The sequence below is a fragment of the Gavialis gangeticus genome, unplaced genomic scaffold (genome assembly GCF_001723915.1).
Source record: "Gavialis gangeticus isolate Ggan-Ray unplaced genomic scaffold, GavGan_comp1, whole genome shotgun sequence".
NCBI lineage: Eukaryota > Metazoa > Chordata > Crocodylia > Gavialidae > Gavialis > Gavialis gangeticus.
In genome coordinates, this window is record NW_017728992.1 from 13920496 (window position 1) to 13944060 (window position 23565).

The window sequence follows — 23565 nt, forward strand, 5'->3', positions numbered from 1 at the left end:
CTGCTTCTAAGGTAAGCAGAGGCTTTTTTCCCCATTTTTTGTTCTTTTCTTTTTCTGAGTTTTTTTTAAAGTGATGGTGCCTGGAGTTGTGGGGGTAGCCTTGGGGGCCCCGCAAGCTGGATAGAATGACTTGGCAGGCCACCTCCGACCTGTGGGCCACATTTTGCCCACCCCTGGCTCAGAGCTGTCAGGACCCAGTAGACCTTTTACATTGCCTGATTGCCAGGTATGGGTATGTATATGCTAGGAGCAATTTGGCAGGGCTTGTTTCTTTGTAGCAGCCTCAGGCTCACCACCAAAGGGCCTAACTTGGGAGCTGTGGATTTTGGTACAGGAATAGGTTACTTGAAAGGTTAGGTTTGAAGTCTGCTTGTGGACTGGGCCACAGCCAGTAAGTCCCTTGTTCCAAGGACTTACACATGGTTAATTTTAAGTACCTTTCTGGTCCTGGTGAAGTCAATGGGACTATGTACTCAAAGTAAATGTGAATATAACTTTAAAAGATTAAGTTCTGATTGAGCCTTGGCCTATTCTTTAGGCCTGACGGAAAATGGGAACATGAATAACTGTAACCATTTTTTGTCTTCTGGTGCCTCATAAACCTACAGGTCCCATTTTTCTGTAAAGGCAATTTTAGTAACATATTAAGATGTATGAGGTTTGCAAGTGGGACAAAAGAGTGATAGAACTACAGGAATATGATTCACAGACTTTCTGTAAATGCAAGGTCTTCAGTAACAATTTTCTAACCACCACTAGCATGAAGGCTATGTGACAACTCCTATGACACTTTCAGCTATGCTGTAATTGTCACCTGGCACCATTTTGTTGCTCTCAGTCAAAGTGACAGCATTAGTTTTACCAAAAGCTGAAGCAGGCTTTGATTTGTGGAAAGATGATACAGTTTACACTGTAATAAATTTGATATTAAAGACAAATAGTATTTCCCAATTTTCATGATGAATTGTCATATCATATCTAATCAGTTTAGGGATGACTAACATTGATTCTACATGTGCAATACCCATTACTTTCTATAACTAAACAGTATATATTATTTTCAGTTCAGAATACTGCACTGAACTCCTTGAGCTTTATTCAGATTTAGTAGAAGCTTTTTCTGCAGTTTAATATTAAACATGTACACGCAAGTCCAGTGATCTCAGCACATCCTGCTCCAAATACAATATATCTTTCTTTGAATTTGCCTTTTCTAGCATAAGCTTATAGCCATGTGTGTGTATGATATATATACAATACTAAAAGAAAACCCTTTATTGCACCCACTTCTCCCCATGAGAGGAGGATGAGGAAATAAACATGCATCAGAGGTGAATCACATAGCTTAATGTAAAACAGGAAGAAACTTAGATACCATAGTGCAGTCAGTGTTGGACCCAATAGGGAATAGAATATTTTAATCACATCAGAAATAGAAATACATTTGTAATTCCTGAAGAAAATGAATAAAACCTGCATGTGAAAGCTTTTTTCTTGTAAGAAGTGAGGCAATTTGCTGTAATTTTTATTAAGCTATTTTAATAAGCACTTTAACAATCACCAAATGCCAAATTTTTAGATGCTGCAAATATGAAATGTCTTGTATTGCTTGCAAAATTTCCAGAAACTGTCTCCCTCCTTTTACTGCTCAATATTTTTTTAATTTATTTTAGGGGAAAAAATTCTTATTCATATGAACGAGGCACACAGAAGGAACATCCCACCCAAGCCCTACCTCTTTTGGCTAGTAGGGTTAGGCACACCAATTTCTTAGCCAGCAGCACACAAGGAAGTGTTTCAACCACTGAGCCACTCTCTCTCTCCTCTTTGGAGCTCACGTGCTAACATGGAAGTTTAGCAATAGAGAATCAAAACATATAGACTACTTAAACTCTTTGAAAGTGAATTACTCAAGTCAGACTACTGGAAATCTGTTCATAGCCCCCAGTGATCAACTGCTCTGTAAATGGCTGTGTAGTAAGCATATGTAAGCCACATTGAGCCTTTGTAGGAAGAGATGGCATATAAATCAATAAATAAACATGCTACCATAGGTTGGGTTGGTGAAGACAATGCATTTAGAGAACAACAGTACATTTCTTCATAAATAACCCTTTTGTATCACTGGCAATCAATACATTTGTGCATTGAGAAAAGAATTGTCATGTAAATTTTGTTCCAGTTCACTGGCAATCAATACATTTGTGCATTGAGAAAAGAATTGTCATGTAAATTTTGTTCCAGTTCATGCTTTTGTCACGTTGCCTTTCTATATTGAATTTTTATTTTTTTTCATTAGCCTCACACTTGTAGATTAAATGACCTTCAGAAAAATTATGATGTAAGAATGTTTTCTAATTACACATTTGCTGCTTGGTGACATTTCTTTTACAAAAACATTTTACATTGCAAAGGGTTCTATAGACCCATCAGGTGCGTCTACACATCACCCACTGGCAATGTAGCAATGCACTATGCCACTATATGGCATGCTATGGTGATGTAGCAATCATGTTGGTCTACACGTGATTGGCAGCTCTGTTGCTGTAGTGGCACGCTCCCCCATTTTAGTGCGCTGCTACAGTGATGTTGCAGCAAAATTTAACCATGTGCCACATGCATGATGCAGTACGGGCAATTACTGCACCATACATTAATACTCCCAAAAGGAAGTACTAAAGCACAGCTCTGTAGCAATGTCACTGTATAGCGACGTGTAGATGCGCCCATCCTGTAAACAATGCATTTTAGTACCTGGATCTTGAAAATAAAACACAGCCTTTGTTTTACTTTGTTCTGCAGTCTTGGAAGGGGGAAATGAAGGTTCTATTCTAAGGTCTTTGTTACACAGTAATTTTGGGCAGGTCATAGACCTCTTAATCCCTAGATTGTCTGCACATTAGCACCTAAAATTAGCTGCACTTCTTGGGCAGCTCAAAATTATGCTACTCCACAGCAGGTTTATCTCTGATCTGTTACCCAGGTCACGTTACACTAAGGTGTAGGCACTCTAAGCTACCCGTCCCCATCCCCCTCCCCTGATTGCCCAGATTGGGCCTACTGCCCTCCCTAACACCCCAGGTCACTGCTCTCTGCCCCCAACATCTCACCCCCTGCTTACCTCTGGCTGCTCTCTCTGCCTGTCTCAGGGGTGGGGAGAGCAGGCAGGGAAATGCTAACCTGCCAGCCCAGCCATCACCATTACCACCATCACTCTTGCTGGTCTCTAGGCCAGGCTTAGCCGAGAGAAGGACAAAAGCCTGGCTGCAGGGGGGGCAGGCAGGCAAATTAACTCTTCCCTGCCTGCTTTCCTCTAGCAGACAGTGCAAGCAGCCACAAGCAGTGGGGAGCCCCATGGGGACAGTAGAGTGGGGGGAGGCCCAGAACGAGAGGGGACAGGGATTCCTACCCTTCAGGCTCCCAGGCCCCTGCCGGCCTGAACATGTCACTGCTCCAACCTGGAGCTAAACTGATCAACATTTGTGCATCTTACAGCATAAGCTGCAACAAGGCCCTAAGAAAAGAGAGTGGTATTAGCAATTTGAATCCTTCTAACTTAAAATGAAAGATAGAACTGACTGATACATCCAGCAAAATCAAGATGGCAATTTTCTTTTCTTTCATAGAGTGATAGGTCTTCCGACCTAAATTGGGCTGTCTGCTAGAAAGAGTTTGCTGAAAAATATCTTTATTCAATGTACAGTATGAAATTAAAGGTTGAAACCTTTGATATGTTCCTAAAAGATACTTGAGGAATGGAAATAACAAGCTACAATTTCATTTCTCAAGTCATAAGGTGGCAGGATCCATATTTTTCTTCTGGCCCAAGCTCACAATAGTTGTAGCTTCAGCAATATCATGGTGTTGCTAAAAACAGCAGAAAGGAACCTGATGATTGATTGGTTGTATTTGATACACAATGTATCACTTCCTCAAATTCAGTTTTAGTCTCCTTTGTTTTTTCCTTGGTCATAAAATAAATCTGTTCTTTATATGAATCTTGATATATATAAATATTATAACAGAAAACAAAAAAGAAAAATTTAGATGAAACAATAGAAAGTTCAATCCATGGGTTCCAACTAAGCCTTTAAAAACATATAATATCAGATACTGTACTGGAAATGAGTAGCCCCTACAGGCTATATAGATTGTTTGGTTAATGATATTACTAGCTAGGTTCATAGTATATATTAGCAAAGAGATCTCTGACTTCCTTCATGAAACTGTGGTGTAGTAGTTCATTCATAAAGGGAGATGTATACAGGTGTAGACGAAGCAATAATCTGCATATTGTTAACAGTGAAGGCCATTAATGATTGTGACAGGCTACCAAAGCGTGTGGGAGAGTCACTAGCATTTGGAGTCTTTATATCAAAATAAGTCTTTATAGGGGATATGCTCTAGTTCAAGTACAATTCTTTGCATTTGATGCAAGAAATACTGAATGAAATTCTATCACTGGAGGTATGCAAGAAATCAGACTAGATTTTAATATGAGCGGCAAGGGGGTTTTTGTGATTTTTTTATTGGATCAGCTGTATTATTATAAAAGATACTGGACAAGCTTTGGCATCAAGTATCCTTCAGGTCTGAAAAAGAAGCAGACACAGATTAAACTAAGTATCAGAAAAAAATCAGTTATGTTTAACTCCACATAAATGAAAGCAGTCACTTAAGGAATTGGGAATGGCAGTGAAGTGAGAGGAAAGAGAGGTGATCAGTAGTTTCAAAACAAGGAAAATGAAGTTGGCTGGATAGCCAAGTCATATAGAAGAGTGGTGCTCAACCTGTTTGCCTCTCAGGCCAGATGACTGGCACAAAGCCTGTCTACAGGCTGGATCAAGCCCGGGGGTATGACACTGTCTCCTGCCTGCCCCATGCACCAGGATTAGGCCCTGGGAGCCTGGCAACACCCTGATTCCATCTGCTCTACACCCCCCACATAGGCAGATTGGGTCCCAGTGCTGTTCCCTCCTGCACCCTGGTGCAAGGATTGGGTCCTGGGAGCCCAGCAATGCCCCTTCCTTGCCTGGCACACCAAGCTTGGGCCATAGGGGCCCAGTGCTGCCCCTCCTGCCCCCCACATACTGGGATTGGTCCATAAGGGCCCAGTACCACCCTCTCCCAGCCCCCACACTGGAATTTCGTCATGGGGCTCAGTACAGGCTCAGGACTCCGCATGGACCTGGAGATTTGGCAGCAGGGGAATAGTGCCACCACTACCCCACCACCATATTTCCAGACAGTTGGGAAGTTGTGGGCTGGATCTGGCCTGGGGGCTGGAGGTTGAGAACCCCTGACTATTCAAAAGGGAGGTGGGTGTTACCTGTGAAATGCAGAGCTGTTGGGAGAGACATTAGGTGCATAGTAAAGAGCTATGACGTCACTGTCTGTGTTTAATCCATTGTTTTTCATTTCCTATAAGGTCATTAATTTCTGTTCACAAGCTCATCTTTTGAAGTTTTTATAGATTTCTTGGCTGCATCTACACATTGCTGTACAGTGCCATTGCTATACCACCATGCTATGGCACTAAAGCACGGAGCAGTATGGGTGGTTACTGCACCATACATGCAGCGCACAGTTCGATTTCACCACTACATCGCTGTAGCAGCGCGCTATACTGGGGGAGTGCACCACTATGGCAGCATAGCTACAGATCATGTGTAGACCCATGTGATTGCTATATCACTGTAACGCGCCATGAGGCAACATAGCATGTCGCTACATTGCCATAGGGCAACGTGTAGATGCACACCTTTGAGTACAAGGATTATGAGGTCAGAAATGGAGAGACTGGTCTGCAGAAACTTTTCTCTTACTGATGATTATGTATCTCTGTCCTTTATCTTTTTCATGTGATCTTTAATTCTGCAGCATAGTTTTTGTCTGCTTTTGCCCACATATTTTCATGAGGGCATTTGGTACAGTGCGATATACCACATTCATGATAGACATGCGTAAGCTTCATGGACTCTGATGGTTTCATTATAATGAGGTGTTGATTGCAGTCACAGCAGAGATGTGTTGACAGAGCTTCCATCAATAGTTAATGTGGTGTTGTGTTCCATTTGGTGTCTGCTGAACAGCAGGGAGTTTGCTTCTGATGATGAGTGAGATTTGGAGGTTGTTTGAATGCCAGTAGGGAGGGGTGGGTGGTTGGGAATACTTTTTCAAAGTCTGATCCTCTTTGAGCATAGACTGCAATTGTTTGATGATCCTTCTTTTAGGTTCCAGTATGGGATGGTATATGACAATCAGGAGTGTGTACTGGGGGTTTCTTAGCTCCTACTGAGCTGCCATTCTCCATTCCTTAATGGACTGCTTTCATTTACACAGAGTTAAACACAAACAATTGTTTCCTGTTATTTAGCTTAGTCTGTATCTGCTTTTTTCATAGACCTGAAGAAGGGTACTTTATACCTGAAAGCTTATCTGTCTTCCTCAACTATACAGTTGGTCCAATAAAGAAATATCACCAAAAAACCTGTCCCTCATATATTTCCTGGACCATCACAGCTTCAGAGTATTAGTGGATTTAATACTCCTTTTCTGTCCTTAAAATCTGGACATTGGAATCCAACAAAATATACACTTTCTCACAGCAAACTTATTTTCAGAGACATGGAACAACCTTTTTGGTTACTTGCATTTCAGGTAACTGGTTAAATATAAAGTTGTAGTTTATCTTATATTATCTAAAAGATAGGTTCCCATATGAAAAGATAAACCAGATGTGAGGAGATAAGAGGTAAGCACAGGCTCTGGCACCTTCCTGTCTGGCTGTTGCCCTGTTCCCATTGCTCAACCCCTCTGCCAGTAAGTAAGCACTGTAATAAATATATATTTTAAATGGAGTAGCACTCAATTCACAAAAGTTATAGAGGAGTGCCTTGAGCCTAAGTGGGGTGCCTGGAGTTGAAAAAGGTTGAGACCCAGTAGTCTAGAAAAAGAAATGGTGAACTTGAATTGCCTTTCATTAGAAACCCAAGATGGAAACATTTTTGTGATGTATATCCATTATAACCTTTTTTTTTGATATTCTGAAATAGAAAATAACTTGAATAACGATAATTTTTAAATGTCCATGGGTTTCTCTTTCATCTAAAACATATACCTCAAGAAGCTTAGATCTGTATAGCATAATGGTGGTGTTGCATTGGTTCAGTAATGACTAAGAAAGAAAACTGCCACCTACCACATTGCCAGTTACGCCTCCCTGAAGCTTTGCAGTCTTTGCACTTTCTCAGATAGTATTTGAATCCTCCTGTCTAAGTATCCATACCTGTTCCATGGATCCCATACATTGTGCAGCCTAAGGAGATCACAGCCTTTAGTACAGTACAACTGTAGTGAAGTGCCAGCTCTGCTAAGTTATAAATTATGGTTTACAACATGGCTATTCTAGGTGCTCCTGTATCTAATCGTGCTCCCGCACACTGTCCTGAAATTTGCTGTGTATGATGAAGGCACGTATTTCTTGCTCTCTGCATAATGCTACAGGGGATTCTTTTGGATATGTTGATGCAAGACTAACATTTTTGGTGTTACAGCAATGTTTTAATGTGTTCTAAGATCCATTTGCCGAGTCGGATTGTACATTAGAAATATCGTCAAAGAGATTAAAATTACATAAACAGAAGGAAAATGAAAGACTTGTAAATGGTTAGGTTAGTCATCATGTTTCATGCTTTTCACCCACTTGCTGATCAATGTGGCAGCTGTGAACAAAAGAAATTATGTTGTAGGGGCATTATCTGGAAGAGTCAAGTGTTTGTACATGCATCATTGGAATACTAGTGCACTGTTCAAGAGGGACGAATTAAGGCTGTGTTGCAGGATGGCATGTTACTTAACTCTTCATTTCTTGGTTTTCAGGTTTGAGTGTCATTTTAGAAGGGCTCAAGGCACTCTGTTTTTGAAGTTTTTCAGGATTTAATAGTTATTTAATGTGCCACAAAATATTTATTTAATGCCCCTCATGCTTGTATTCTACATGAGTGTCTTGCTCTTCCAGACATTGGACCTTTTATACTTTTATACCTAAAAGGGCATAAACAAACATAGCATTTTTCTGGGGAGAAAGGCTTTTGTCCTTGGATCCTACAGATGTACCAGTCCATTGTCCTGCTTTGAGTACCTGTGAAGTATGCAAAATAAAATGTGCTAACAGTTTTTTCTAGGACCATGCTGGGTATGTCTGTAAGTTAATGGTGGCTCACCTAAAAATTACTGGAATCATTCCAGGGAGAAGCCTGCCAGGTGTGTACTTTCCTTGGCCACCCACTGGCAGAGAATCAGAGATGCAGCTTGGTAGGGCTGTGTGTATAAAGGTCTGTGCAGCTTCTCTTTTTGTCCAGTTTTTTACTCTGATCACTTAAAAATTTGGCCCCTATTACATGTTACATATATTATATAATAAACTGGTTAATCATGCAATAAATTTAAATGGGCCACATGTGCAAAGTAACTGTCACATAATTAATTAGTTAATTGCCCAATAAATTTACAAAGTAATTATCACACAATGAAAATGTCTATCCAGCTGTAAAAAGAGCTGAACAGCTACCTGTAAAGTTAGTGCTTCAAAATGTGTAACAGCTCCATAGCTGGTTTCTATCTGGCTTTAATTTAAATGTATAGCACAGCCCTTAGAACCACCTCAAATGATACGTCTGTTCTCAGCTTATGCATCTGAGTGGATTTAGTCACCTGCCATTCTATTCTACCCTGCTCAAGTCCTGGTAAAAAGAGTCAGTGCAAAAGTTGGATGGTTCCTCTTCTTGCTCTCTCCTTTTTGTAACTTGCTTTTTAAGGCAAAGAGGATGGTGCATTACAATAGTAGGCATGCAAACATTTTTTCATGGACTCAAGCAGAATAAAATAGGACCATGGTTGCTTAAATCCACTAATGCCCTAACAGGTGGCATTGAATCTGTCCCATTTTGTCTACATGATTTGAGACGATTGAAACTTCATTGGAGACTGAGACAGGTGGAGAGAGCTACTTTTTTTGTTGTTGTTGTTTTTGCCACAGAGTAGGAAATATTTTCTATTTGCTGATACAGTTATTGGCAAATGATATCTTCCAGTACCTGTAGCAAAAGTTAATGCAGTTCACTTCCAATTAACTTTCTATCCTCAGGGGAGAATTGTCAAAACCATCCTGGTGTTTTACTGTCAGAGATTTTGCATGTAGTTGAGTCAGTAGCATAACTAGAGGTGGGCAAACAAGGCACCAGGCCTAGGTGCTTTTTTAGTGGGGCCACCAGAATGGTGCCAGTGTGTGCAGGGAGCCCATATGGTGGCAGCAGCAGCAACAGCAGCAGAAGGAGCCTTCAGTGTGACAGGACATTGTGACATGGTGGCACCTGCAGCAGTTCCAGTTGTGATCTTTTGAATCTCTAATAAGACTTTCCCCCCCACTCAGCACTACCTCCTGCTCTCCAGCCCTTTGCACTCCTTTTCCCCACCACCCCCTTTCTATCCATGGCACCAAAATTCCCAGTTACACCTCTGGTTTCATAAAATGTCTTTCTTTTAAAAGGAACCATAAAACAATCTTTAAACACAAAAAGACTAGAAATATAGTTTTCATGTATATTAAAAAGTCAGCATAATATTTCCTTCATTTTATGGGGAGACAAATAGGTAGATTCCTTCATCTGCACTGAAGATCTTAGAGACAGGGCTTTAGTTATTGTTAAACTGCCTAAAGGCTTTTAGATATTAGTCATTTTTATACTGATTTACTAATAATAGTGATAATGATACTGGTGTTGCTTTTTTATTCTTCATTATGAGTTGCTGGTACTGTATTTTGTATGTTTAATTAAATAGTTCCATATTTGCAGCCTCGGCCCCAGAATTGCTGTTATGGTAAGTGTTGTAACTAAACACTCATTTCACTTAATTTCTAAGAATGAGAATTAACCACTGGGACAAGATAGCAGTTGAACACTGTCTAGAGCTCTGTTGAGTTACTGCCTATACATATCAGTTCTGTTCACAATTTGATTATAACCTAAATGAATCCATAGACATTAAGGTTACTTATGCTTTTATATCTTTCATATTCTCTGTACTTAGCAATGCAGCAAGAAAACCTCAGCTTCACTATTGTGGATACTGAAATCATCTGGAATAATTGCCAACCGTCCTTGGCCACGAATCACTCTTACATTGACAACTACTACTATAATACTAACAATGGCCATATTCAATATGGTAAGTAATGCCATATTTTGTCCATTTCTGATGTATATCAAGGTCTATTTCAGTTTTTACAGACTACTTTGATATTTTAAAGTTGTGTCCTGTAGGTTTTCTAGTAGGATGAATGATAGCAATGGCTTTGCAGTGACTCAGAAATGTAAAGCAAACCAACATAAAACATGCAGTATAATAGGATAATCAGTCATGACTTATGAGTGTGAGAAGAGCTACAATAATTTACCTCCTGGACAAAATTATTATGAGAATGTATGCAAGACATTATACAAAGAACTTGATTTTTGTTTTGTTTTGTTTTGTTTTTTTCTGATCCTTGCCAGTTTACTAAAGCATTCTGATAAAATCTTGCACTTTTAATTTAACGTGCTTCCTTATTTTTCTTTAAAAAAGAAAGAAAAAAAGGAAAGTATGTGTTTAGAAAACATCACATTTTCAAAAGTGCTGATGTGAAACTCATGGGGATTTAAGCTCTTTAGGGCCCAAACTGATTTGGTCTTAGAGGGCGCATCTACAAGTGATGCTAAATGCACAGTAAACTAATTCTACTGCGCATTAGTGCAGCAGACAAAGCCCATGCTAATGCATTAATCTGTGGTAGAATTAGTCTACTGCACATTAGTGTCACAGAAAAAAAGCATGTACCAGCACTACTGTGCAGTAACGCTGATTATAGTACATTAAGTTGATACTTGTTATTACAGATACTAAACTCAGTGCACCATAATTATGGTGCATTAATGAACATGTAGATGCACCCAGAAGCACCTAATTCTGTTAGAATCCAGCCTGTCCTTTCCTAGCATAGTTTACAGGGGAAAGGAACATTTGTCCATATCAATCTAACCAATGTGTTATTGTTAATAAAAGAGAAATGTTCAAACCACAGTGTTGCATAGCTAAAGTACTCGGAGCATTGGTTTGCATAACACAGACAAGTTCTGATATAGCATATATTTCTCATTTGTGTGAAATAAAATATGTTATCAAGGTCCTAATTCTGCTCTCAACTAGGATAATATAGATTTTGAGAAGGGTAATAACATGCTTTAAATTAGTAGGGTCACACCTCTCACTTCTTGCTTTTAGTTTTTAATTGCTTCTAATTGAGGGAACACCGCGTCAGGGCATGGCCCTCAATGTCCTGATGATTTATACCTGTGTGTTGTTAACCGGAATGTCTCAGCCTTAACTAATCAGACTCTAGCCACAGCCCAATTTCTCACCTGCCACAACTTGATGGAACTTCTTCTTTGGGAGGTGATGTTATTGTGTGAATCTTCTTGTTATGACTATAAGCTCACTCCTGTTGGGGCTCCAACCTCCCCTTTCCCCCCAGCCTCACGCCAACCAAATGTTATCTTATTAGCAGGTACCATCAGGATCTTATTCGCTCAATCTTCCTCACTGTCTACTTTATCACTTGGCTGCCTGTCATCACGCTTTAAGCTATTTGCCTTCATCATGGAAATCAGTCCCGAGTATGTCTCAAAAGGGACAGACACTGGTGGGTATTTTCCCCTGGGACCTGTAACCTTGACAAACCCCTTTGCTGGGTTTGAGCCTAGGTGGGTCCCTCTATACTCAGTCCTTCTTCACTCTTATCCTTCTATTTTCTTTTGCTTTAGGCCTTGACTGGATCAGTTACAGTGAGGATTCCCCCCCGCCCCCTTCAGCAAAACAAAGAAAAAAAACTGGGAAAAAAACAAAACATAGGAGCTTTCACTTTTATAGCTCCACAGATCTGCCTTCTTTCTTTCAGGGACACTGGCCATTTCCCTAATTGACTAGTGTTAATGCCATCCTAGGGGTCAAACAGTCTCAAAATCCCCATGACATAAGAATCATAACAGAACAGAAACTTCCCAGTGTATTCAGGTCTCTTCTTTCCAGTCCCTCAGCTCCCAGGGCTTTAACCTTCAGTGCTGCCATGCTGGGCAAAATGTGCTCTATCAGAGCACTTCCAAGCTCATTGACCAGGACCAGGTCTCAAACTTCAGGAATGGGGTTCAGTATCATCAACTTCTATTGAGAGCCTCCATCTTGCCTCTGTTCTCTCTTCTCACCGCTGTCTCTTTCTGGAGGGAGTTCCCGAATGAAGTAACCCTGGCATCCGACGGGGATCCAGTCTGGATCACTTGGCACCCTGATAAATAGGGTTCCAGACATGCCGGGATGTCCCTCTTCAGTGTCATGACTGCTCCTGCTGGTAAGTCCAGGTGTGGATCTTGCTTTTTTTCTGAAGAGGCATCACAAGCTTCTTCACACATCTCCCCCTTGAATTTGCCACTAGGCAGGTTGTTTTTGTTCTGAGTCTGTATGGGTTCCACCTCAGACCACCCCTGTCCATGTAGCCTTTCCTCGGTCAGAGTCTGTTGCTCCAGTTGACATCTCGAGAAAAAGTCAGCTACAATATTAGGTCTTCCAGGTTTATGCTCAGTTTTAAAATGAAAAGGTTGAAGGGCAAGGGCCCAGCGGGTTATGTGAGCATCATCCATCTGATTCATTTTAAGCCATCGCAAAGGGGCATGATCTGTTATCAGGGTGAATTCTCAACCCAATAAATAATAACAAAAATAATCAACCCCCCATTGAATACCTAAACATTCGTGCTCTGGAGTAGCATACCTTTGTTCTTGATGGTTTAACTTCCAGCTGGCATATTGGGTGGGCGACTCCATCAATTTCCTGTGACAACACTGCCCCTAGTGCCCTATTGGAAGCATCTGTCTGAAGAATAAAAGGCTGTTTAAAATCAGAACTTTCTAGAATGGCCTCTGGCACAAAGCTGACTTAGTCTTCTCAAAGGCATGCACACTTTTAGGATCCCATCTGAGGGGGCCACTATCCTTTCCCTATAGTAGGTGGATCAAGGGGGCTGTTATTTCTGCAAATTGGGAAATAAACCACTGCTAATACCCTGTGAGGCCTAAAAAGGGCTTCAGTTGTTTATGGATCTGGGGTGGAACATAGTTGCACAAGGCCTCCACCTTATCAGCTACAGGGCGAATTCGTCCTTGCCCTACCATAAACCCTATATATTTCATTTTGTCTGGTCCCAATACATATTTTTTTGGATTGGCTGTAATCCCTACTGGTGTAATTCTTGCAAAACAGCTCATAAAGCCTTTAGGTGCTTGTCCCAACTATTAGAGTATAATAATATCGTCTATATAGGCTACCACATATTTTGATGCGGGGCCAATACCCAGTCAATCAATTGCTGGAAGGTTGCTACCACCCCATGTAAACCGAAAGGCATACTTCTAAATTCATATAATCCCTGAGGGGTGCCAAAGGCATTTTTGGCCTGGTCTTCCTTTCACAATGGAACCTACCAATAACCTTTCTCTAGGTTAAATGCTGAAATAAATCTACCTTGCCCCACTCTCTCAAATATTTCGCTAATCTGTGGCACAGGAAAGGCATTGAAATGAGATACAGCATTTAATTTCCTAAAGTCTACACATAATCTTAACGACCCATCCAGCTTAGTCACTGCCACGATGGGACTATGCCATGGGCTCCAGGGCTCTTGAATTATACCTTGTTCCAGCATTTTAGTGATCTCAGCCTGTATCATATGGTACGTATGGTAGGGGATCCTTCTTTACTTCTCCCGCACTACCTAGCCTTCAGGGGTGATGATCCAATGAACTATGCCCTTAGCACAGCCAGTTGTTTCACTGAAACATCCTGGAATTCATTCACCAAATGCCTTAATTGGCCTTTTTGTTGGCTATCCAACAAAGACCCCAATGGAACCTCCATGTCCACTGAACTGCAACCCTCCATATTGCGTAAGTCCCATCCTAAGTAGTCTTCCTCTGGGGTAAGATCGATCAACAGACCCTCGTGTTCACTCCACACCTTATGCAGATTAATATGATATATCTGTTTTTCCTTTTTATACCTGGGTCTAAAAACTTCATAATCCATGGGTCTAACCCTTCTAACTATTTCAAATGGGCGCTGCCAACAAGTAAGGAACTTACTCGTGGTGTCCAGAAGTAGAACTAACACCTTCTGTCCTACTCAAAATTCCCTTATTTAGGTTCCCTTGTCATATCTATCTTTCTGAGATTCCTGGGCCTGCCTCAGATGTTCTTGTGACACTTTGCCCACTACTTGTAGATGACACCTTAGGTCCCTCACTTATTCAGTGATGTTAGGGCCTTCTGGTATTGCCTCCTCCCTACCTTCCCATACCAGATCCAGTAAGACCTTTGGGTGATGGCCATACACCATCTCAAATGGGGCAAACTCGAGGAAGGATTCAGGGGCCTGCCTAACTGAGAACAACAATGGTGGTATCAACAACTCCCACTTAACAGGATTCCTCTTGTATGCAGCGGTGTAACATATAATATTAAGAGTCCTATTAAATCGCTCTACCAGGCCATTGGTTTTCAGATGATAGACTGTCATGCATAGGTGTTGAATTTTAAGCACCTTACATGGACTCCTTAAAATGCTAGACATAAAGTTCGAGCCCTGATTAGTAATAGTTTCCTTGGGGATTCCCACCTGTGTTATCAACGTAAGGAGCTCGTCTGCCACCCAAGGGCCAGTAACCATCCACATAGGAACCGTCTCGGGGAACTGAGTTGCATAATCTATTATCACCAACAAGAACTGATACCCCTGTGCACTCTAAGGGAAAGGGCCCACCATATCCAAGGCGATATGAGAAAAAGAGATGTCAACTATGGTCATAGGTTGCAAGGGAGCATGTGATGGTTTCCTCCTACTTACCCTTTGGCAAGCAAGGCAGGCCTGGCAAAAATTCTCATTCTGGTCATACATTTTTGGCCAGAAGCACCACTTCACCAGCTAAATATCAGTTTTACTCTGGCCCATATACCCACCCAAAGGATTTTTGTGAGCTAATTTTAGCAAAGGAATTCTGAATAGGTGAGGCTTCAATAACTGGGAAACCTCTTGCCCTTCCTGTGTTCACTTTTTAATTTTATATAAACACAGGGATGCTGACTACACATGATGCAGAAGCTGCTGGAGCATGCTGATTAACACACTCCAGCAGACTCGATTAAATGAGGTTGGTCCAATGCATGCTAATTAGCATACATTGGAGCAGAACTCTGTCACATATATAGGTGCACTAAATCACTTAGATTATGTCCACACCATGTCCCCTGCACTCCTAGAGAGAGTTGTATGTCCTGCCCATCTACTCTTTGCTCACATGTGCCAAACCCAGAAGTGCCACAGGTATCCCTGTCACCTCATCCCTGTGTGCTTGACAACGGCACCAGGGTAACAACCCCAAAGCAACTTCATCCCTTCTTTTCCAGGTTTTAGAAGTGCTAGTGGGAGCATGGTTGAAACATGGTTAGAATGGCACTTCCCAGGAGTGCCAGGGCTGCAGCACATACCCTGTGACACTTCTGGAAATGTTACCCATACCTTTTCACTAGCCTCTGCCCATAATGCATTGCTGTTTATCCATGTTATCCAGTCAATATTAAATGCAAGAAGCGGTAAAGCCATTAGGCGTGGGGACCCAGGGCCTTCTTCCTCACATTGCAGTATCTCTTTCACTGAGTTATATTCTCTTTGGCTTGCTTTTCTCCTCCTGGGCCCACATAACATCCCTCTTGGCTGCACTGTAGGCCAGCTTCAGGAGAATGGTTTGAGAGTACCCTGCACACTACCTGCCCCATGGTCTGGTATTGGACCACTGCTGTGCAAAGGAGGATGTTAAGAGTCAAATCCCCTCTGGATGAAGGGGGAAGCTAAAATTTGAGTCTCCTGTTCCCTGGAGAACCTAGGGTTAGTAGGGGAAGAGAATAATTCTTTTCTTCTTTTTTCACTCCAACTTGTTTGTTTGTTTGTCTGTTTGCTTGGTTGGCTGGTTAATTTGATAGAAGAGGGGCTACCCTTTCTTTCCCTGGTTCGCACAATAAGAAGAGAAGGGCTCAAACATTCAAGCATTCTTCATGCAGACAAGTTCCATTATTTGGTCTATTGGGGAACAGCACAGCAAGAACCAGTAGCTGGAAACTGAAATCAGACAAATTCCCATGAAAAATTAGACAAATTTTGCTACAGTGAGAGAGTTTAGCTATTAAAATAAGCTACCAGGGAAGTGATGCATTCCCCATCTCATCATGTCTTCAAATCAAAATTCTGTATTTTTGTGGAATAAATGCTTTGGTCAAACAAAAATTATTTGGATCAATGCAATGTGTTACTGTAGTCCCTTCCAAGCTCTTTAAATCAGTGTCTGGATCCAAATTTTTCTTCTCTTATTATTGCTAATGTAGAAAAGGCACAAAGAGCATTACCTCTGAGTTAGTATCTATGCTATAACTGTTTATATAATTAAAATTGTTTCTGAAAAGGACACGGTCAAAACCATTTTTTGATAAATTGACATTTATTAGTTCAAGTCCTCTTTTATTTAGAATGCAAATTATGACAGAGCTTCAAAGACTATACCCAAAAGCCTTTGTGTCTTGTAGAATTAACAGTAATAATTGCAGTATAACAAATAACCATGCTCTGTGATATTAATGAAATGATAATTTTAAGTACAATTCCCACCTTGACACTAAATCTTCGTTCTCTGACTTGGAAAAATGACTTTAAAATGTGAATTCAAAATTTGCATTGGCTTAATATTAATAGCAAATTGTGGGTGAGAGTCTGAAGTATCATTATTATATCTCCCAGCAACATGTTCTTAATAGCGGACTCCATTAACTGCATTTATTTCCATGAACTCTTTTGTTAGGAAAAGGCAAAATGTAGCCATTAGGTTTAATGGAGATAATATGTTTCTACCCATCCCACATCTTATAAATCAAAAAAAAATAAAAATATCAACAGTCTTCCTGTTGCAAGGGGCAGCTGTCTGGAGTGGATGATATGCTGATATTTTAAATGAGATATATGAATCCTGTTTTAATCTACCAAAAGGAATATAATCAGAAGCAATTATGTGAAATAATTTAAAAAAAAAGATGAATTAACATAAATATCAGGATTTTTAGTGGAAGGAAATAGGAATTTCTTTTGTTTCTAACAAAGATCCTTGAAGTCTCTGCCAGTTGTATAGGTAATGGCATGATAGGATCTGATGTGTGAGCCACACAATTGTGCTTCCTGCCAGGCGACACATGCATGGTTGTGCGAGCACACCTAGGCACATGTTCAGTTAATGGAGTGAGAGGAACCACCTCCAAAGTTATTAAACATTTTTGTGGAATAACTTTGAGGTTTATTTCCTGTTTTATAACACCATTAATTGCTTTATCATGTGGCTAGGTCAAAACTGAAGATGTGATTAACTGAATACATTCATAAATTCATAGATGCTAGGGTCAGAAGGGACCTCAAAGGATCATTGAGTCCAACCCTCTGTCAGTGGCAGGAAAAAGTGCTAGGGTCATGTGAGCCCAGCCAGGTGCTTGTCCAGTCTCCTCTTGAAGACCCCCAAGGTAGGGGACAGCACCATCTCCCTCGGAAGCCCATTCCAGATTCTGGCAACCCTAACCATGTAGAAGTTCTTCCTGATGTCCAAATTAAACCTACTCCATCAGCTTATGGCTGTTGTTCCTGGTTATTCCAAGGGGTGCTCTGGTAAACAAAGCATCTCCTATTTCCCCCCCCCCCCCCCCCCCCGGGAATTTGTATACTTCCACAAGATCCCCCCTCAGCCTTCTCTTGTGGAGGTTGAAAAGGTCCAGGTCCCTCAGCCTTTCCTCATAAGTCCTTCCCTGCAGGCCTCTAACCATACAAATGGCCCTATTCTGGACCGTCTCAAGGTTGTTCACATCCTTCTTGAATTGCGGCACCCAGAATTGGATGCAGTACTCTAGCTGCAGCCTGACCAGTGCCGCACAGAGGGGGAGCATCACCTCCCTGGACCTGTTCGTGATGCACCTACTAATGCATGACAAAGTGTGGTTAGCTCTGCTAATTACTTCATCACATTGACAACTCATATTCCTCTTGGAGTTGACAATGACTCTGAGATCTCTTTCTGTCCTTGTGCTGCTGAGAAGGTCCCCCCCCCCCCCGCCCCCAGCCTATAGATATTATGCCAGGTTTTCTTTTCTTTTCTTTTCACAAATAATTGCATTTTATTACTCAGATTATCGTGATCTTTTTTTTAAATGCATGTGTTAAGAGTATCAGATTCACTATACAGATGAGAGCCTTGGTCCAGTGCTGTATTCAACATGAATACAGAATGGCATCTTGATTTGGTTGAGATGGGGAGGGGAGGAAGGGAGAAAGGAAAGACCATTGCATGTTTAAGACAGCAGAGAGTAATGTAAAAAAAAAAAAAAGCAAACTCCTCATGAGCCATCCAAATATCAAAAGAACACCAGCCTTGGAATGGACTTCCTTGGTCATCCAGTCCAGTCCATTATTATTGTCAGCCCCACATCATGTTTCTCCTGTCATTGACTTACTGAGCTCCAGCCTAACTAGTGACAGTTGTTTGTCTCTGCATCTCTAGCCCTGCGTTCCCAATTGAATGGCTGGTATAAAACTTAGTTGCTCAAACAGTTGGAACCTTGTTTCTGATTTCCTGTCTGGATTTATCTGAGGCCAGTTTGTACACATTTCTTTTTGTGCTATGTTTTCCTTTAGCATAAATAGCTGTTTCCCTTCCCTGGGATTTACCCCCATTATATATATTTGTAGAAAGCAATTATACCCTGCTTTACAACCTTAATTTTGCCAGGCTTAACAAGACAAGCTGTTCTGCTGTCTTGTCAGTGGGAAGGCTCTCCATTACCCAAATCACCCTGGTAGTCATTCTCTTCACCTGCTCTAGTTTCAATTCATCTTGCATGAAAATGAATAACCAGAACTATACATTGTTCTGGGTGAGGTCTGTCCTAGAACTTACCTATGTCAACAGAGAGTTTTGCTACTTAGGCTTCACTACATTAGACATTTTCACAATTGCATCACAGCAGGTCTGTACTTGAAGCCAAACAGCAAGAACTTTTGCAGTAAGTTAGGAGCTCATCAGTTGAAAATAACAAGGAGGAGAAATGTTACACACAGGATGACTGCAATCCACCACAATGACATGTGTGATAAGGCTGTGAAAAAGGAAGATCACAGTCCTAAGATACATCAAGCAAGGAAGTTATACAAAGCCCTGGCAAGACCTCATCGGGAGTATTGTGCACAACTCTGGTCACCTATGTTCAAGAAAAATTAACTGACACTGGAAAGATGCAGATAAATGCTACTAGAATGATCAATGAAATGGACAACCAATAATATGAAAGGAGATTATGTACAGAGCTGGACTTGTTCAGTGTAACAAATTGAAGGCTGGCAGAGGATAAGATTGCTCTGTATAGATGAATCGAGGAGGTAAACACAAATAGGAGCACAGGAAGGCTATATAAGAGTAAGAACTTCTGCACAAGAACAGTAAGTGTTAGGTGACCAGGAAATTACACTGAAAATTAGAAGGAGGTTTCTAACAACCAAAGAGTAAGATACTTGGACAGATTGTTGATGATGATCATGAAGTGAGTGTTGCCATACTCATGTGTCAAAAGAATGAGGGCCAGAAAGCCAGCAACAGGTAGAATGATCAATGCCAATAAGACCTTGGGTGCCCAAAGGAGGGCCATGAGAGCATTCATAGATGATGTACCTTGTCATGCATCCACAGATGCATCTCAAACAGGTCCAAGGAGGTGATACTCCCCCTCTATGTGGCACTGGTCAGGCCGCAGCTGGAGTACTGCGTCCAGTTCTGGGCACCGCACTTCAAGAGGGATGTGGACAACATGTTAAGGGTCCAGAGGAGGGCCACTTGCATGGGCAGGGGGCAGCAGGGCAGGCCCTATGAGGACAGGCTAAGGGACCTGAACCTATTCAGCCTCCACAAGAGAAGGCTGAGGGGGGATCTAGTGGCCTGTTACAAACTAGTCAGGGGGGACCAGCAGGCATTGGCAGAGTCCCTGTTCCCCCAAGCACTGCCAGGAGTGACCAGAAATAACGGTCACAAGCTGGCAGAGGGTAGATTTAGGCTTGATATCAGGAGGTGCTACTTCACTGTCAGGGCGGCTAGGATCTGGAACCAACTTCCAAGAGAAGTGGTGCTGGCTCCTACCCTGGGGGTCTTTAAGAGGAGGTTAGATGTACACCTTGCTGGGGTCGTTTGACCCCAGTACTCTTTCCTGCCAAGGCAGGGGGTCGGACCAGATGATCTGCTAAGGTCCCTTCTGACCCTAGAAACTATGAAATTATGTAGCTAGCTGTCTGAGCTTGAGCACCACAACTCCAGCCAGGACTGGGGGGGGCCTAAGAGTTCATGCTCACCTTAAACTGTCCAACACCTATTCTGAGATGTTTAAGAGCAGTCCAGACCCTATGGGGCAGCTGCCATACTGGGAGGTGGAAGCTGGTGTTAGAGACGAAGTTCTTTAGCCACAGTTCTTGTGCAGCATATTGCTTGCTGCATAGATGGGAGGTCCATGCTGCAGGTGACATGCCGTCTGCAGATCCAGTGAGCTTATTGGCTTGAGTGGAGAATGGGTGCCAAGACTTCAGGTGGTAGGTAGTTGTTTTTTTAGCTTGTGGTTACTAGGCTGGAGTATAAAGAATGGTCTGGATCTTGAGTTTTGAGGCCTAAGTCCAGCATAACAGCTTGGCTCTGGATGTTGAGGGGCAGGAATGCCTGAAAGGGCTGGTAAGCAGTTAACTGAAGTTGGCATAAGGCATCCAGTAATGGTTCTCATGACACTGTTAAGGCTGGAATCCACTAATTTAGTGTGCATGCTTCAGCCTCATACTGATGCACAGTACTCAGCAGGAGCATATGCAAGTGCCAAAGTGGAGGTGCAAAGTGTTTGGAAACTTGCTCCCCAGGTGATGCAGCAAGGTGACAGGTAAAAAGCTCCTCTACTATTAACCTTACCCTGGACCACTTCCAGATGCAGTAGGTAAGGTTCTAGTCCAATATGACTCCTAGATAAGCTAAGGTATGACAATGTTCAAGTGTCCAGTCGCAAACCTTAACTTTTATTTCTATCTTTGTTTGGTTGTTATTTAGGTGGAAGGCTGTTGCAACTGTTTTAGCGATACTGAGCTAGAAACACCATTTATGGAAGTAGTTAGCAAGGTTGTCCATGTCTGATGTCAAAGTGGATTCAGTGGCTTCCCGTTGCTTACTTGATTAGGGGAGAGCCAGGTACATAATGAAAAGCAATGGAGAAAGTACTGAGCCTTGTGGGATGCTATTCTTGAAATTTCTAGGGTGACTTTCCTGTCCATCAATGGTCTTGAGAGTAAAACTGACATTTTGAAGCATGAGCATAATAAAGCTGGCAATCGTTTTGTCAGGTAGCATGTGGAAGAGCTTGTAGTAGAGGCCATGGAGCCAGACAGTATCATATGCAGCACTGACATCTACCAGGACAGCACTGACCTTCTCCCCAGCCTCAAAGCTCTCTTTGGTGTCTTGAGTAAGGAGAGTTATCTGGTCCGCTGTTGACCATCCATGTCTGAAACCAGCCTGCTCTTTAGGCAACAGTAGATAAATTATGGGGTACACTGGAGTATGAATGAGACATTCCAGTAGTGTGTATGAAATGCACAGAAGAGAGATCAGTCTATAGCTTTTTGCATCAACCTTGGGCTTGTTAGGCTTTAGAATCCCTAAAGACTGTGGCCTTTCTCCAAATGTGAGAGATGTTGTTGCATTTTTACCATCTGTACTTTTCCCAGAGCCTGACGAAGGGACTTTGATCCCGAAAGCCTGCAGAAAAGGGCAGTTTTCCTGCAATTTCCCAGTTGGTCTAATAACAGGTATCATTTTGGAACCAAAAGTTCTAGTTTTTTGTATGTCATATACCTGTTGGCATTCATCGTCCCAGCCAGGGGTACAGTTTTTCCTGTACCCTCTGGGGATACTATTCTTGGCACATCTAAAAATGGCATCACAGAACCCAGTATAAGAGGCAGTCACTTCTGTATGCCTTGGGTTCAACAATGATTCAGAACAGAGTTTATATGAGTTTTGAATTTATCCCACCTGGCTTTGTGAAAGTTCCACCTAATGGATGGTCTGCTGTTCATTGGTGCCACAAAGCTTAGGTTTATAATTAGCAATGGTTGATGTTGTGACTATCAGCACTTCTCCCTCAGCTCTCATCTGATAGGCTGACTGCTGACATTTATACTTGAGAAAGCCAGGTCAGTGTTGGTAGTTGTCTGCCATCTTCTTGATTCAAAGCTGTTAGGTTCTTTGGGGTCAAATAGCAAGTACGAGTTGTTTGTTGATGCCCAGTTAGCCAAAAAGTCCCCATCAAGATTTATGTTCTTATAGCCCCAATCTGTGTGCTGCGAGTTGAAATCACCAGCTATAATGCCTGGCTGTTGGATTGGTGGCAACTGGGCAGAAGATAGAGCAGTTCCGGGAGGCTTATAGACATTGACAATGGAAACGTCACCAGTATTGATAGTGAGCCACTCAATGTTACTGTTGTCTGGTGAGGAAGCAACTTGGCACCACTCAGCATCTCTTCTGATGAAGGTTGCAAGGCCATAGATGTTGCTGATGGTGAAGGCAGCCAGACTAAAGCCTTGCAGTTCTAGTCTGTCAGGTGATTTGCAGTGTGTTTCCTGCAGGAGGATGACAGCTGCCAGTTGCATTGTCACTAACAACAGAGAGCTTAGCTGTGCTGCTTCCTTCAGTGTTGAGTTGTAGGATGGTAGACAGAGATTCGTTGCTTGCTAGCAGTGTGAAGCATGAGGCTGAAGCCACTCATCCTAAAAAGGGCACTACAAGCTACTCATTTGGTAGCAATCCGAATGCAGGGGCAGCGACACAAATGCAGCATTAGCTTCCCTCAAAGAGATGCTGATGGGGTAGACCATGAGAAGATTGTCACAAATCTACCTCAGAGATTAGTTAGTAAAAATCAAGGAGAGGAGGGCAAAAATCCTGAGTCATTAAGATGAAGCATGGTAAGTTTTTGAGAGGTTTTGTATTCTATTCTTTGTGTGATACTGAGGTCTGGACCTGATGACACAAGATGCCCCTTCCAATCCTGTGTTCCTGTAGAAACAGTGGATGTTTTGCTATTGCCATAAACGGGAACAAGATTGGGCCCTTAAGACTGAATTGAAGGAAAGAAGTAATGATCCTCTTTCAAATCCTCACATGTGTAAATAAGAGATGAAGCTGAAGTGCACACATTTGAATATTGCACACATCAGGCTCACTTTGCCAGTGGAGTGCCAGAGCTGCCAATTACAAGCTTAAGTTAGCAGAGAGCCTTTCAGCTCCGATTCAGAAAGAAAGTATTGATAAGCTTCCAGTTC

The 23565-nt window shown here is 41.9% G+C and overlaps 1 protein-coding gene across 1 annotated transcript in view; it reads left to right on the forward strand.

Moving 5' to 3' along the window:
• ADCY2 (adenylate cyclase 2) overlaps positions 1–23565 on the forward strand; it is a 564608-nt gene that overhangs the window by 462345 nt on the left and 78698 nt on the right. Inside the window, exon 18 of the mRNA XM_019518414.1 lies at positions 10093–10230. Coding sequence (XP_019373959.1) covers positions 10093–10230 — 138 coding nt within the window. The remainder of the gene's footprint in view (positions 1–10092; positions 10231–23565) is intronic.